We start from the raw sequence: 17,997 nt of genomic DNA, 5'->3' as shown, positions 1-17,997 counted from the left end.
AATGGGAACTGGACAACAAACTTTCTTTTTGTTAGATCCATGGCTCACGCCTGCCCCATTGGTCGAGCACATTGGATGATAAATAAATCTTTCATGCACTATCTCCAACCGATTGCTGTTGCAGATATGTTGGCTGATCATGGTGACTTTGAATTTGACGTTCCCGAAACGGTTCAGCATTTCCTCATTGGCTTCGAATATTCGATTCGAAGTCATTCCCTTTCCATAGATTTCTTGTTTTGAAAGTCAAGCCGGGGCTAGGCAGACCCCCACCACTCATTATTCAACATACAACTGGGGTTTTGAACCTGCAACGTCCCACCACAAGGAGACGTGCACTGACAACTCCTACCAACCACGCGGAGCCCGCCCCCCCTCCTCCTTGATGATTCCCTTTCCACAGATGCTCACGATAAAATGTTGTGGAAAGGGCCTACTGAATTCAACACCAAAGCAGCTGATTCTGGTCCTTGTTTGATTTCAAGAACTTAAACTTGACATGCTGACTCCGTCAAGGCTCAGGTTTTTGACTAGGCTAATTGATAGAACTCGATCAGGTTTCAGTCATCCATCTAGTAGACCTCTCTTTGACTGAGAGAATCTTCAAATCAACACACTTGAGTTTGGGTGCGGAATGCATCACGCAGCTATCCTGAAGGGTTCAGAAAATTCGATGCCACTTTGATTTTGACACAAGTTCAAAATCTCTGTTGTCCATGAACTGAAAATTTAGTACCACTCAAACGTAAGTGGGTAGATGCTATGTGCTGAGCTACCCTCATAACCAAAAAAGAGCTTGGCAGCATTAACCTCTTAAAAGGCACGTTTGCTTGGCTCTTTGCAAGATTCACAGAGAATCAGGCTCTCGTGAGAGTTATTCTCAGGAGAATCAGTCATCAGGTTCACCACTAAACGTGAGAATGAATAACATCTCCTTCATTCTCCCACAGCTCCATTCTCATGTTCGCAATGACACGAGGAAATGGCGATCTTCAGAATTATTCTCACACACAAATGTCAGAGAATGATTCTCACAAGAGGCCGAGCAAACCCATACTAAAGTGTCAAGAATCAGACTCCAATCTGCAAACGCTGTCAAATGTTAATGGTTAAGTTGGTTGGATTAGGTTCAAGTCGGACACGAAGGGCATGTTGGATTAGGTCACAGCTTGAAAAGTTGTGAAATTTGTCCTTGAGGATGCATATCACATGATCTACATTATCAAGCACAAGTTTCTCATATTCGCATTTTGGTTGCGATTTTGGGCATACGAGAACGTGTCATGTCACTACTAATTTTGCAGATTCTCAGCTGAACATCAAATGCTTGTGAAAATTGATCACAAGGTCAAACCCATGACCAACTTTCACAAGTTATAAAGCCTTATATGAGCACATTGGAGGTGACATTGTGACTGTACTTGGAGCCCATATATGAGCACATTGGGGTGGATCCTTGTCAATGTTCTTGTGCTCCTCCAGCTGATTAAATTTCTGCTCATCCTACAAGAAAACTGCTACCAACAAGTGATACCAAAACCAAGGGCTAATCATTCCAGTAGTTTCAATACATACAGGAAATCACCAAGAGAAAAATAAGACCAAGCCAGACTGACCATTCTTGCCTGTCCTTGGAACCAAGCATAATACAGTAAGTCCACTTAATAAACCAAAACAAACTTTGGTGACCTAGAAAGCCCAACAGCTAGTGAGAAACAGAAACCCACCAGTAACCATAATCTCTACACCAGCATAACTTGATGTGCCTGTCAGGACCAAACTGGAACAGAGCTCCCGGTCCATCGCCAAAACTATGTGAAGTCGTCGAATTTTCATCACAAGATCAAAGGTCTGTGATTATATAATACCATAGAGATGCAAGGCTGTGATGATGTAAGCATCCATTGGATGGATCTTTCAAGATATTATGTGACAATCTCTCTCACTAGCCAATCCAAACTAGGATATGCAAAATACAATATTAGGAAAGATGGCAGCGCGAAGAGGATGGTGATGAGAATGTACAGAGCCAGGATTGCAGCACTAGCAGGTATCACATAGAGAATGATCAAAAGAAATATAAGAACCAGCGGGAACTTAGCTGTCAGGTGCATGAAGAAAACCATCGACTTGCGGAATGATGCGTGCAGCCACTCTATGTTTAAGCAATCAGGAAGTTGGCGGGCATGATTTGGGTTTTGACAGGACTGCTCTTGATGTGTGTGAGGAGCTCTTCTACTATGGTGATTAACATGACTGCTGGAGAGTTGGCTGTTACCTGAAGACCAACCTACCCCTCTATCCCCAGACAGAGCAGAAAGAGATTTCATCCTGTCACCATTCATGCTCTCCACCATCCACAGCAGGAAAAAGTTCTTGCGAGGAAACTTGAGGTTTCCTTTCCAGACCAGGCGGAAGGATAGTAATTGACACCATGGGCAAGAAATGAACAGTGGCAGCTGGATTGGGAGGGTAGGGAATTTCACCACAGCCCATTGCAGTCCTAGTACGCAATTTTTGCAAAGTGTGTGGCCGCACCATAGAACATAAGGAACATTCTCCACGATGTTGAAGGATTCCCAACAAACAGGGCATTCTAGCGGTTCCTCTCTGCTGGTGCATGAGGAAGCCTCATCATCTGAGCAGTCAGAGCCACATGCAATAGGCTTTGTAGACTTGATGCTTCCAGATATGACATTTGAGGCAAAGCTCCACATAGTAACACTACTAATAGTCAGGATAGAAAGCAGTAATCGGTCTTCGAGTCCTGGAATCTGCAGAATACCAGTTGTATTCAAAGTAGATCCTGAAAAGGCTACAATAAGAGAGAAAATCCCAAATTGACGCACAGCAGAATGAACTTGAAAATTGACAGAAAAGAAAATAAGAGTCAACTCAAATGAATTCATCATAGTAAAAACTTAGAAAACCGACGATGGTGAGTTCAACACAAAATTTGTGTGTTTGCCCCATTAGAGCAAGTGAAACTAATCAACTTCCTAGATCACATGACCTTGATATATAAGCATCCACCACACAAAAGTACTTAATCCCCAATTAAACACATGCCAGGATCGACATGAAAAACAAATAAGAGATCAAGATAACTGCTGAAAAGTGGTATTTCAGTTTTTTATTGATGAATCATAGGGAATGCATAGGTAGGCATAGGGTGTTATCACATGGTCAATTAAAGAGCAGTAAGTCTAAGCCAAAGGTGCAACCTGTTTAATTTCACCCAACAGCTAAAGAGTGTGGCTTTAGGCTTAACTATGTTCTACATATTCGGGACACCATTATGCATTATAATATATGTTCTCTTCCACGACCAAGCTGGCCATGGAAATTGGATCATTTTGTTTTATAAAAAAATTTCAGGAAAACATCGGCAAATATAAAATATATCATATAGAATCAAGTATAAAATTAAAAAAATAAAAATTTGGGTTTTATATGATAAATATCAAGTTACTACAATGGTGTCTTCAGAATAGGCATTATTTGAAATTATTAAGATATTTTAACTATTATATCAATGTCTTAAGTATTGTTATTTTCAAAATGTCAACAGTACTCACGACATAGAATGGGATAAGCCTTGACAACGATGATGATGATGCACAGGGAATCTGAGTTATTTAACTAGGAACATAAGAACATTGTATCTTCATTTTCGGATGGTAGCATGTTTCTGACACCTTCTTAGCCCGGTGTTGTTAAATTGTAATTCATATAAATATAAATATATATATATATATATATTTATTTATTTCTTGTAATACCCACTAAGGGTAAAATAGTCTTTTCACTATTTCACTCATATTCATTTTTGAATATGCTTTTTATTCTTTTTATTTTTTATTTTTTTGTCTTTTAAGCTTTGAGGGGCCCACCATATAGACGTTGGGCCCCCTCCAACGGCCATACTCCAACGCCTATATGGGAGCCCCTCATTGGGTCCTCTCACTTGTATATATATGGGGTTATCCCCCTTGTAAATCTATCCTTTTTGTAAAGGCTCTCTCACTCATTATTTTTCATGCCTTTGTGCATTTGTACTCTTTTATGAGTGTTTATTTTGTGCCTTTGTGCAGATATTGTCTATTGAGAATCTAGTGCTTTTGTGCACATAGCTTTATTCTTGAAGATATTTTCACATGGTATCAGAGCTTGGTCTCTAGAAGAATAGCTCGTGCGCTGCATCATCACGGTGGGTGCCTCAAAAATCGTGCCCACTCTTTCATTCTTGTATTTTGGCGTGAAAAGCTTTTGCAATCTACTTTTCATTGAACGTACTACAACAAATAGCTTAAAGGAGACCCGTTGTGGTAAGTGTTCTAATTGAGACGACTCTTTTTCTCATAAAAGCCTCTTAATTGAGGAAAATGATTCTCATTTTTTTCTCGAATTCAAACTCAATGGGTCAAACTATCATGTTTGGGCCGGTAATATGAAAGCTCACATCAAGAGAAAAGGACTTTGGGGCTACATCATCTAGAACCCGAACCCAAAATTACTATAGTTGAAAAAGGAAAAATAAAAGTCATTGATGGAGAGAAAAGAGAAAAGGATTTTGAAGAATATAACAAGAAACATGAAGAATAGGGAATGAAAAACTACAAAATCCTTTCATGAATTTTTTCTACGGCTGAGATTAGAATTAATGCCAATATTTTGAAATTCAAAAAGACATTTCAAGTTTGGGAATATCTTGAGAGGATGTATACCTCAAGAGATTTATCCCATAAATATTATCTTGATAAAAGAGCATGGACTCTTCAACAAGAAAAAATGTCTATTAAAGAATACTTTGCTGAATTTGTAATGAAAAGAGGCGGAAGCACCAATAGAGCAAAAGGCACTCTTTAAGAGTGACCACTAGAGCCAAGAACACAAGCACTAAAAAGTGCACACACAAAACTCTCAAAAGTAAAAATGACTCAAAGTCATAAGTTGGATATTATTGAAGAAGGAAGAGAAGGGTGAAAACCCAATACCTTTACAAGGGGGAGCCTCCTCTATATATAGAGGAGGAGAGCTTAAAGGAGGACCATAAAGGGGGCTCCCTTCTAGTCGTTGGGAGCCCCAACGGTCATAAATATGACTGTTGGGGCCCCAACGACTAGATTGGTGGGGCCCCTTATGGTCCTTTAAAGGTCAAACTGAAAAAGTAAAAGGAAAAAGGAAAAAGGGGAAAAGAAAGAAAAAAGGAAAAAAGGCAAAAAGAAAAATACATGTGGATTTACCAAAACACCCCTATCGGGTTTTTGGTTTGTACAGAAAAAGAAAAAAAGAGATATTATGTATATATACATATATACATATATATACGAATGTATATATATAAGTATATGTATATATATTTATATATACATAATTTAACATGCCCCCTCAAACTTTACAGGGAGAAGACCGAAAGTTTGCCAAGAAGAAACATGAATCGTGGAGTTGGGAGCGCCTTGGTGAAAAAGTCAGTCAGTTGATATTCTGAAGTGACATATAGTAATGTGATGGTCCCTTTGAGATATTCGTCTCGAACAAAATGACAATCCATTTCGATATGCTTGGTCCGCTCATGAAAGGTGTGATTGCTGGCAATGTATATCGCGCTTTTGTTATCACAATAGAGCTTGGTGGGAGTGGAAATGGGAACGCCCATGTCACCAAGGAGACTTCTGAGCCATACGATTTCCATAGTTGTCATAGCCATAGCCCGATATTCAGCTTCAGTAGATGATAGTGAGACCTTCTGTTGCTTCTTGCATCTCCACGAAATGAGAGATTCACCTAAAAAAATGCAAAGACCCGTAATTGAGATACGATCATTGGGATTTCCTCCCCAATCAACATCAGTAAAAGCAGTCAATTCAAGAGATGAGGAAGAGGATAAGAAGAGTCCCTTGGAGATGGTATTTTTGATATATCACACAATTCTCATCACGGCCGCCATATGAACCGAAGTAGGTGCATGCTGAAACTGGCTTGCTGCATGAACCGCATGAGCTATATCTGGACGTGTGATGGCTAGATAGGTGAGGGATCCGATTAACTGACGGTAGGGGGTTGGATCCTCAAGAAGAACACCATCTTCAAGTCTCAGCTTCGCATTGATAACTTTATGAGTCTCAACTTTCTTTTCATCAGATATTCCTGATTTGGTACAAATTTCTGCAGCTAATTTCATTTGAGATATGATGTATCCTCGCGCGGAATAAGCCACTTCAATGCCTAAAAAATATCTCAAATATCCAAGATCAGACATATCAAACGTTTCTTTTAACATAGACTTTACATCATTTACTCCCTTTTTGTCATTCCAAGTGATGATCATATCATCAACATACAGTAGAAGCATAATAATGGAGTCACCTGTCCTTTTCACAAAAAGAGCAGTGTCAGTATAACAAGAAGAAAAACCTAAATTGATTAATACATTACTAAACCTGTCATACCAAACTTTAGGAGCTTGCTTAAGTCCATATAAGGCCTTTTTTAATTTCAAAATTTTTCCATTTAAATTCATACCTGGAGGTGGTTCCATATAAACTTCTTCATTCAAATTACCATTCAAAAAGGCATTTTTGACATCAAATTGAAAGATTGACCACTTTTTAACCGAGGCTATAGCAATAAGAGCTCGAACACTAGTCATTCGAGCAACTGGGCAAAAGTTTCATCATAATCTACCCCATACTCTTGGGCATATCTTTTGGCTACCAACCTAGCCTTATATCTTTCTAATGAACCATCACTCTTAGTTTTTACTTTAAAAACCCATCTACAACCAATGGGTTTCTTGCCATTGGGAGGATCAATGATTTCCCAAGTTTGCGCCCTTTTAAGAGCATTAAGTTCTAGTTCCATAGCTTCATTCCAATGAACATATTGTTTAGCATCATTGTAATGAGATGGTTCATAAAAGGAGTGAAGAGCAAGTAGGCATGCTCGAAAATTAGGGGAAAAAGAATCATAAGAAACAAATCTATTTGGTATTTTGAAAATACGATTTGATTTTCTTTGAGAGGTTCCTTCGGTCGACTCACTTTGAGAGAATTTTTCAAGGGCACAAGGAGGATTCCTTTCATTTCTTCTAGAGTAGACTTGTATTTGTCTTGAAACATTTTCTTCTAAGTTTTGATCATTATTTGGATGTTCAAAAAGATCTTCACTATGAGGTTCACTAGGATCAATATGATCATCTATGATGTTTTCTTGAGGCAACAAGTCAAATAGAAAGGAATAATCAATATTTTCATTTGGTTGGTGCGAAAAACCATTTTCTTCTTCAAGGAATGTGACATCTTTTGAGATATAAAGTTTGTTCTTAAGTATGTCAAAACATCGATAACCTTTTTGTTTTTCGCCATATCCTAAGAAAATACATTCAATAGCCCTAGGAGAAAGTTTATCATTTTTGTAAGTTAGAACAAAGCATTTACATCAAAAAATTCTTAAACTTTTATAATCGGGAGACATATTGTAAAGTTTCTCAAATGGAGAAAGATTTTTCAAAGAGGATGAAGGAGTTTTATTGATAAGATATGTTGAGGTTAGAACCGCTTCGGCCCAAAAGGATTTTGGGATATTTTTTGAAATTAATAACGTTCTTGTAGTTTCTATTATGTGTCTATGCTTTCTTTCCGCAAGACCATTTTGTTGCGGAATGTTGGGACAAGAGCGTTGGTGACAAATTCCATTTTCTTTTAAATAGTTTGAAAATCATTGGACATATATTCGCCTCCCGAATCGGACCTAAGAATAGATAGATTTCCCAAAAATTGTTTTTTAACCATTACATGAAATTCTTTAAAGAAGGAGAAAACTTCGGATTTGCGACTTAGGAAGTAAATCCACGTAAATCGAGTGAAGTCATCAATAAAGACCACATAATACGGAAATCCTCCTTTAGACAAAATAGGGGAAGGTCCCCACACATCGGAATGAACAAGTTCAAATGGTCGAGTGGTAAAGTAACTTCTTTGAGGAAATGGAGTAGCTTTAGATTTCCCAAAAATGCAATCTTTACAAGTCATGTGATTGTCTTTACAAGTATTGTTCAAAAACGGAAAAAGAGACATTTTTACAAAATTTGGATGGCCAAGTCTCTCATGCCAAATTCCAATACTTTTGTCCTTTACAAGATTGCAAGATGACTTAGATGGAAGAGTCAAAAAGTCCATAAAATAGAGATCACCCCTTCTATGGCCTTGCCCAATCAGCTTCCCTGACTGGAGATCCTGCACGGTGCAATCTTTAGGTGAGAAAGAGACTTGGCATCCATGATCGGTGATTTGAGAAACGGAAAAAAGATTTAAATTAATTTTTGGAACGATTCTTACTTTAGGAACGAAAAAGTTTTGAGATTTTTTAAAATCAAGTGTTCCAATACTTTCAATTTTCAATGATGTCCCATCGGTCGTTGAAACATAAGAGGATATAGGTTCGGAAAAAACATTTGAAAGAGAGTTTTTATGAGATGTCATATGAAAAGAAGCACCAGAGTCTAGTATCCACATACCTAGAGGTGATGAAGAATAGGCGATGGCGGCTCCGGATGTTGAAGAAGAAGTCTTGAGAAGATGTTGGAGAACTTCGGAGATATGATTGAGAGTTTCTTTGATATCTCCCTCTTTGGCACTTTCTTCTTCCTTCTTTGGAGAATTTTCTCCAACTGCGACTACTTTTCCCTTAAGTTTGGGACAAACCGGTCTAATATGTCCCGGTTCATTACAATAATGACATATTATTCCCTTTCTAGGCCCATTACTATTTTTGTTAAAGTGAGGAGGTCTATATGCTTTAACATTTGATCCGGGCCTAGTAACGGTCAAAACTTCATCACTCTTAATACTTAAGCCAAGTCGAGTTTCCTCTTGGCATATTTCGGTAAGGGCGTCTTTAATAGGTAGGGATTTGCTTCTATGGAGAAGAGATGCTCTAACTTGTTCAAATTCCGGGCGAAGCCCATGAAGAAATTGAAAAAAGTGCTCATTTTCAATTTGTTTCCTTCTTAACTCAATATCTTCCGGAGCCACCCATTTAGGCTCAAGGAGAGCAAGTTCATCCCAAAGAGGGGTTAGAGAGCTAAAATAGTCTCGGACACTCATATCCATTTGTTTGGTGGAACGGATTTTTTTCTTGACAAAAAAATTGTCGAGCAAGATCCTTTTGGGTATACATACCCTTAAGGAAAAACCATGCCTCATTGGCCCTTCTAAATTTGGCAATATTAGCACAATTTTTAAGGTCAACATTGTTCATAAACCATGCCAAAATTTTGGCATGGTTACTTTTCCAATCCTCAACTTTGGATTGATGGTCATTAATAGCTTTGATGGGCTCATCGCCATCTAAAGCTTTTTCAATCTCATTTTCGATTTTAGTGAGAACAAGAGAGGGTTCGGGAGTAGTTCTCATAACAAAACCCCAAAGTTTCTTACCTCTTAGATGATTTTCCATAGCGGAGGCCCACATGAGATAGTTGGATCCATTTAGCTTAAAAGAAAGCTCCACTTTAGAATCACGTTCCATCGGCACCAAAGATCCTTCCTTTCTTCAAAAATTTGAGAGGCACACGTTCCAAGAAACAAAGAGAAGCCCAATCACCAACCGAGCTTTGATACCATGTAATGAAAAGAGGCGGAAGCACCAATAGAGCAAAAGGCACTCTTTAAGAGTGACCACTAGAGCCAAGAACACAAGCACTAAAAAGTGCACACACAAAACTCTCAAAAGTAAAAATGACTCAAAGTCATAAGTTGGATATTATTGAAGAAAGGAAGAGAAGGGTGAAAACCCAATACCTTTACAAGGGGGAGCCTCCTCTATATATAGAGGAGGAGAGCTTAAAGGAGGACCATAAAAGGGGGCTCCCTTCTAGTCGTTGGGAGCCCCAATGGTCATAAATATGACTGTTGGGGCCCCAACGACTAGATTGGTGGGGCCCCTTATGGTCCTTTAAAGGTCAAACTGAAAAAGTAAAAGGAAAAAGGAAAAAGGAAAAAGGGGAAAAGAAAGAAAAAAGGAAAAAAAGGCAAAAAGAAAAATACATGTGGATTTACCAAAACACCCCTATCGGGTTTTTGGTTTGTACAGAAAAAGAAAAAAAGAGATATTATGTATATATGTATATATACTTATATATATACGAATGTATATATATAAGTATATGTATATATATATTTATATATACATAATTTAACAGAATTATCATCCATTTGGGATGAACTCGCTCTCCTTGAACCAAAATGGAGTAGAGAAGCCATTGAGCTACGGTACAAGCAATTAGAAGATCACTTCTTCAATTTTTTGAATGGGCTTAGACCCGAATTCAAGCAAACAAGATCCTCTCTTCTATCTTCTTTCACGTCTCCACCACTAGAAGATGTTCTTACTAAGCTAAGTGGAGAGGAAACTTGATTGAAAATGAACAAATCCAATCAAAGTGTTTTGTCCATGCCTTCAACTAAGGATGAGAATGAAGGAGCTTATGCCATGTCTAGACCGAAAAATAATTTGAAAACTTACAAACCTCCTCACTTTAATAAGTTTCAAAATCAAAATCAAAATCAAGGAGCAAGAGAGGAAGGTGGCCAAAGTGGAAGATACCAAGGAAGAGAATATGATAAAATCATTTGTCATTTTTGCAAATAACCGGGACACATTAATCCAGTTTGTCCAAAATGGAATAAGAAGGTGGCCATGTCTACAACATTTCAACCAAGTAAGGATGAGGGTCCATCTACTTCCAACAATGGAGCATTATCATTAAGTCAAATTATGAAAGCTCTTCAACCTCTCCTCGAAAGATCCATTTTCAGAGTCGCCATGTCAACCTTTTTTCCTCCCGGTAAGATTTCTTGACTTTTAGATTCAGGTGCCTCTTTCCATATGACTCCAAATATTTTTGCTCTTTCCGAATACAAAAAAAAATATATCACCTTCTTTTGTTTCAATTGCGGATGACGCTTCTCTTGAAATCAAAGGAATTAAAATTTTTAAAAATAAAGGTTTTTTTATTCTCAAAATTAGATTTATACCAAAACTAAATTTAAATTTGTTTTCGGTCTCTCAACTCTGGAACCATAGGTGATGTCAAGTTCTCATCAAATAAATGTTGGATATAGGATCACCAGTCTAGGAAGTTGATTGGGGAAGACTCTAGGAAAGGAGATCTATATTACATGAAATTTCTTCAAGTTCCAAAACACTTTTTTTATAATATTGCCCAACATAAAAATATAAATGTTTGGCATAAACGTCTTGGGTATATCAATATTGCCAAGCTCTCTTATTTACATTTTGTTAAAAACCTTTGTAAAAGTGATTTTACTTGTAATGATTGTATTCTTGAGAAAATGATAAGCTTGACTTTTGAACAAAGATCCATGCTCACAACCAAACAATTTGAACTTGTGAATTCGAATGTATGGAGACCGGCACCTGTTATATTTAAAGGAGGATTATCTTATTATGTCATTTTTGTTGATGACTACTTTAGATATTGTTGGATATATTTTCTTAAGCATAAACATAAGGTGTTTGCGTCATTCAAGACCTATCACATGATAATTAAAAATCAATTTAATGGTAACTTAAAGATTCATATAACCGACTCCGGAGGTGAATATCTTTCAAATGAATTTAAAAACTATCTTGAGATGAATGAAATTGTTCATCAAAAATCTTTTTCCAAAACACCTCAACAAAATGGCCTAGCCAAAAGAAAACATAAACACATAGTTGAAACCACTAGAACCTTGCTTATTTCTCAAAAAATTCCTAAAAGATTTTGAACCGAGACGACTCTTGCATCCGTTTATCTTATAAATTGTATTCCCTCAAAAAATTTAAATAAAATCTCACCTTTTGAAATTATATATAAAAAAGAACCTGACTACAGTAGGTTAAGAGTTTTTGGATGCAAATGTTTTGTTCTTACTGACAAAATGATAAAATTTCACCAAAAGCTATTTCTTGTGCATTTCTTGGATATTCCGAAACACAAAAATGTTTTAGATGCTATGATGTTAAAAATGATAAATTATATGTTTATAGAAATATAACCTTTTTAGAAAATGTTAGTGGTTTTGAAGAATATGAACCTCATGGAGATAAATATGGATTATTCTTTTTTGTTTGAATTGTTTATCTAGAAATGATATATATAGTGATGATGAAATGATATATGATGCTCCTAGTAATGATGAAAATATGCAAGAGAGTAATAATTCTCATTCTTAAATTCTTGAACAACCTACTGAAATGGGAACATCCAATGAACCTATTACCTATACTCATAGAGATAGAAACACTTTTAGAAGTGCAATTGAAAAGTATAGTGAATCTAGTGAACCTACTTTCATAAATAATCAAAATCCTCGTAGGACCGAAAGAGCGAGAAGAAATCCTTCTAGATTTATATCCTATGAAACTTTCTCACTTAAACATAGAGCATGCCTTAGTGTCATTCATTCATATGTGGAACCTAAGAACTTTGAAGAAGCCAAGAAAATTGTAGAATGGAGGGATGCAATCGATATGAACTTAGAGCTCTTAGAAAAGTTAAAACTTGAGAGTTTTAAGATTTACCTAGAGAAAAGAAAAACAATAGGAAGTAGATGGGTTTTTAAGGTCAAGACTAAGAGTGATGAGTCTTTTAAAAGATATAAAGCCTGTCTCATTGCCAAAGGATATAGTCAAGAATATGAAATAGACTACGATGAAACTTTTGCTCCTGTTGCGCGTATAGTCACTATTAGGTGTCTAATTACAATTGCCTCTATTAAAAAATGGAACATATATCAAATGGATGTTAAAAATGCATTTTTAAATGGAGACTTAAATAAAGAAGTTTATATGGATGCTCATCCAGGTATGAATGTTCCTAAAGGTAAAGTTCTCCATCTGCGGAAAGCTCTCTATGGTTTGAAACAAACTCCCAAGGCTTGGTATGATCGGTTTAATAATTTAATGATAGAAAATGGTTTTACTTCATGTTATACTAACACTGCCTTGTTTGTCAAGAAATCTAATGCAAGAATTGTGATTTTATTATTATATGTTAATCACAGGTGATGATACTAAAGAGATTAAGAGTATCATGTCTACATTAACAGAAAAATTTGAAATGTCAGACTTAGTTTTTTTGACATATTTTTTAGGCACAGAAGTTGCCTACTCTCACAGGAGTTATTTTTTGTCTCAAACTAAACTTTCTTTTGAGATTATTGATAGGTCAGGAATTACATAAGATAAAATTTGTAAAACTCCTGAAGTGGTAGGAATAAAGTTAAAAATTGATGATGGGGTTCCTCTAGAAGATCTCACTCCTTATAGGCAACTTGTTAGATCTCTAATGTATCTTAGCATCACTAGACCTGATATCTTTCATGTTGTGTATGTTGCAAGTCAATTTCAGCATGCCCATACATCAATTTATATGAGTGTCATTCTTTGAATTATCATATATATAAAGAGGTCCATAAATAAGGAAGTATTTCTATCCTCATCTTCTGAATTAAATTTAATTGCTTATACTGACTCTGATTGAGGGGGTAATTCAAATAACTGTCACTCCACCACTGTTTTTTAGGTGTTCTTAGGTAAATCATTAATTTCTTGAAGATGCAAGAAGCAACAAAAGGTATCTCTGTCATCTACTGAAGCCAAATATCGAGCTATGATAACTACAACCATGGAGATTGTTTGGATTCGACGGTTGCTAGAAGATATGGGGGTTCATGTTCAAGGACCTACGAAGTTGTGCTGTGATAATAAGAGTGCAATATATATTGCTAAGAATCACACTTTTCATGAGCGTACAAAGCATATTGAGATGGACTGCCACTATGTTAGAGAAGAATATCTGAAGAACGTCATAGATCTACCTTATGTAAGGTCAGAATATCAACTGACTTACTTTTTTACTAAGGCGTTCTGTTCTCCTAGATTCAATTTTCTTCTTGGCAAACTTTCGATCATTACACCGTAAGTTTGAGAGGGGATGTTAAATTGTAATTCATATATATATATATATATATATATATATATATATATATATATATAGAGAGAGAGAGAGAGAGAGAGAGAGAGATGTACATATCTCTCTCTTTTATATATGTCTATGTATCTCTCTCTTTATATAGATTTCTTGTAATACCCACTAGGGGTAAAATAGTCTTTTCGCCATTTCATGCATATTCATTTTTAATATGCTTTTTATTCTTTTTGTATTCCTTTTATTTTTTTATCTTTTAAGCTTTGAGGGGCCCACCATATAGATGTTGGGCCCCTCCAACGGTCATAAATATGATCGTTGGAGGGGCTCCAACGCTATATGGGAGCCCCTCCTTGGGTCCTCTCACTTGTATATGTATGGGGTTATCCTCCTTGTAAATCTATTCTTTTTGTAAAGGCTCTCTCACTCATTCAATAAATTAGTTCATTATTTTTTATGCCTTTGTGCATTTGTACTCTTTTATGAGTGATCATTTTGTGCCTTTGTGCACATATTGTCTATTGAGTAGTGCTTTTGTGCACATAGCTTTATTCTTGAAGATATTTTCACAGGTGTATCAAGACATGACACGGCATCAATGATGCAAACCCCATGATAACTTACCTAAACTGTCAACAATGTTTCTGACATGGTAAAGAAAATGTCCATGACTTCTTCTATAGCTTTCTCCTACAATTTTCATTCTTGATTTTGTCGTAAAGTACCATTTTCTTTTATTATATTATTAGAATGACTTTATTTATTACTGGATTTGACTCTTAATAACTTATGCTGCTATGCAATCCTCATTACCAAATCGGTCCGAGTTATGAAAACAAGCAAATGATTTCCAATACCACAAACTTATTCTGCAATAATTTGTCGCCCGATCCAACATATAATCTGGTGCTAATCGACCGCAAAAACAAAAAGAAGAAGGCAAACAAAATTACACAAAAAGCACAAACACATACAACCCGAAACAGAGTTTTCTTAATAGGAAGAGGATCGAATTGTCATCGATGGCGAGGGAATACACACAACAGAAGCAGAGATACATAATAGGAGAAAGACTTCATTGCTACAGACAATGAAAGGACTAAAACTACAAAAGTAATTCCTTCTGCAAACAACAGGATCTGAAAGATTAGGAATTTCACCTCATACCATCACCTAAATGAAGAAAACTAAACCCTCCAACCTCGGAATTTTTCTGTACCGAAGAACTGAGATCCGGATTCTGAATTTTCCCCATTAAAATCTTGATACAGGGACTACCGTCCCCATTTCCAAGTCCTTCATCAATTTCCACATTTTACGGCACCGGAAAACTCAATTCCGAAAATATCATCCCGATCTTACGAGTTTTCCCTCTCTAAGTTTCCTGGCACCGATGACTCAAATCCAGCAAACACTCTCCAAATCTCTCAGATATTCCGGAAATAAAATTAAAAAACACAAAACAATCCGAGAATCGAATACGCACCTCTCTTCGTGCTCTCTCGCTCGATCGCTCACGAATCTGTTGCAGGAGAGGGCCGATTTGGAACGACGAGATGATGAAGACGTGAAGAAGATGGAGGAAGATCTCTCTCTCTCTCTCTCAACAGAGAGAAGAGAGAGAAGAAGAAGAAGGAAATGAAACGTAAGGAAAGAAAGGGAAGAGCAGGCGCGGGGAGTGCGGAGAACGAAAGGTGGGCTTTACGACTCGTTTAAATTTTGTGAAAACCATTTCGAATCGGATTTTGAATCGACGGTTATTTTAAGAATCGTCCGATTCTTAAGGAAATCGTCGCAGTGAGACCGATACGATGGTCAGGATCGTCTAACAAGTAACAACACTCTTGTCGAATGGGACTAGGACTAATTATCAGGATTTGCCAAACTGAATGGAGTGTGATTCAAGGGATAAGCTCACTGAGTTTTAGGCTGCCACTACAGCGACGGTAAGTACGGTAGGCAAAGCTAACGCAGCTAGGTCTATGATCCTGCGAAGCAGGTGATATGTTATCCCCCCGAACAGGGCATCTCATGCTCGGGGGTCCCAAAAAGCACCACGTATTTAAGCATTTGCATCTCGTATCCCCATGTTTGTCAGCATTAATTAGCGTTGGAGTTTGATGCAATTGCAAAGACTTAAGTACCCTTTCCTCCATTGGTGCAAAAAAAAATGACGATTCTAGAAAATGAGTGGTTGTAAAGACTTAAGTGCCCCGAAGATGATTATTTAAGACTCAGTCTCTGCACTGAAGGATTATCCGAGAAAGAAATCTCTCCTTAAGGAGGCCATGAACATCAATCCTCTCACTCTCTCTCTCCCTTCTCTTTCTGCTTCTGTGCACATCCAGCAGACGATCCTACATTGCTTCATCAAGCACCGACTGACCTGCACATTGACTATTGTAGAGTCTGATTCAGAGTTTTTACCCTTACAGGAGGAGGGTTTGGGGGCTCCTCCCAGCGTGGGTAGCATCATTCAACTAAATGAGTTGTGGATCCTGATTCAGAGTTTTTACCCTTACAAGAGAGGGGTCTATGGGCTCCTCCCAGCGTAGGTAGCATCATTCAACTTGAAGAGTTGTGGAGCCTGATTCAGAGTTTTTACCCTTACAAAAGATGGGTCCGAGGACTCCTCCCAGCGTGGGTAGCATCATTCAACTTGATGAGTTGTGAAGCTTGATTCAGAGTTTTTGCCCTTACAGGAGGAGGGTTTGGGGGCTCCTCCAAGCGTGAATAGCATCATTCAACTTGATGAGTTGTGGAGCCTGATTCAAAGTTTTTGCCCTTACATGAGGGGGGTTTGGGGGCTCCTCCCAGCGTGGGTAGCATCGAAATGAACCTTAATCGTTTCGCCGATGGTGATCCGGCGAAATGATGGTGAGCTGGCGATCCGATGGTCATCCGGCGAAACGAACCTGAGCCATCAAAAATGTCTGTTTAAACTTTTCATCGTCATCTTCTTCTTCTTTCTTCTCTGTAAAACACTGTACCACCCTCTCTCTCTCTCTCTCTCTCTCTCTAGAGAAGAAATCACGGGAGGCAAAGAGTTTTCCCTGGAGAAGGCCATGAACATCAACCCTCTCACACTCTCTCCCTTCTCTTTCTACTTCTGTGCACATCCAGCGATTTGCAATATGACCTCCGGTTAGGGAGATATGACTCTGACAAGTTGGTCCTAATTCAGGTAGCGATTTACAGCGATTTGCTTACTGAATAACACTACAAATCGCTGTAGTGATTTGCGGAAGACACTACAGATCACTGTTGGAAGACCGAATAACACTATAAATCGCTGTGGAGCTTGTTGGAGACCCGAAAACACTACAAATCGATGTAGGAGGGCCCAACAATACTATAAATCGTTGTTGGAAGGCCGAATAACACTATAAATTGCATGAGACTTGTTGGAGACCCGAAAATACTACAAATCATTATAGGAAGGCCCGACAATACTACAAATCGATGTTGGAAGGCCGGATAACACTACAAATCGTTGTTGAGCTCATTGGAGACCCGACAACACTACAAATCGTTGTAGGAAGGCCCGACAATACTACAAATCACTATTGAAAGACCGGACAACACTATAAATCGTTGTGGGGTTCGTTGGAGACCCGACAACACTAAAAATCGATGTAGGGGAGTCATTGAAAAAATCATGGAAAAAAAACAGAAAAAGAAAAATAGAAAATTTGTGGGAAAGAAAACACTTTATTGCTCTTTTTTGATAGTTAAAAGAAGGAAAGAAAATAAAAAAATTATACTGGACCCCCCTCCTATAAGGATAAAAACTCTAAATCAGGCTCCACAACTCATCAAGTTGAATGATGCTACCCACGCTGGGAGAAACCCCCAAACCCCCTCCTGTAAGGGCAAAAACTATGAATCAGGCTCCACAACTCATCAAGTTGAACGATGCTACAGTTAGTATGCAGGTCAGTCAGTGTTTGATGGAGCAATGTAGGATCGTCTGCTGGATGTGCAGAGAAGTAGAAAGA

At 37.6% G+C, this 17,997-nt stretch overlaps 1 protein-coding gene across 5 annotated transcripts; it reads right to left on the bottom strand.

Annotated features, from left to right (window-relative positions):
- Positions 1–1,531: 1,531 nt before the first annotated feature.
- Positions 1,532–15,669, bottom strand: LOC149843310 (uncharacterized). 5 transcript variants are annotated; one of them, XM_090001775.1, is made up of 2 exons: positions 15,486–15,669; positions 1,532–2,815 (listed from the first exon to the last, which is right to left on the bottom strand). In XM_090001775.1, exon 2 carries the CDS (start codon positions 2,715–2,717, stop codon positions 1,926–1,928), a length of 792 nt encoding a protein of 263 aa, XP_089857901.1. In that variant the 5' UTR covers positions 2,718–2,815; positions 15,486–15,669; the 3' UTR covers positions 1,532–1,925. The 5 variants fall into 5 exon arrangements, with proteins under 5 accessions (XP_089857901.1, XP_089857899.1, XP_089857900.1 ...); XM_090001773.1 differs by having other exon boundaries at positions 1,532–2,806; XM_090001774.1 differs by having other exon boundaries at positions 1,532–2,774.
- Between the last annotated feature and the right edge of the window lie 2,328 nt (positions 15,670–17,997).

The sequence above is a fragment of the Nuphar pumila genome, chromosome 3 (assembly GCF_984573655.1).
Source record: "Nuphar pumila chromosome 3, dmNupPumi1.hap1.1, whole genome shotgun sequence".
NCBI lineage: Eukaryota > Viridiplantae > Streptophyta > Magnoliopsida > Nymphaeales > Nymphaeaceae > Nuphar > Nuphar pumila.
This window is presented reverse-complemented; position numbering and strand designations above follow the sequence as displayed.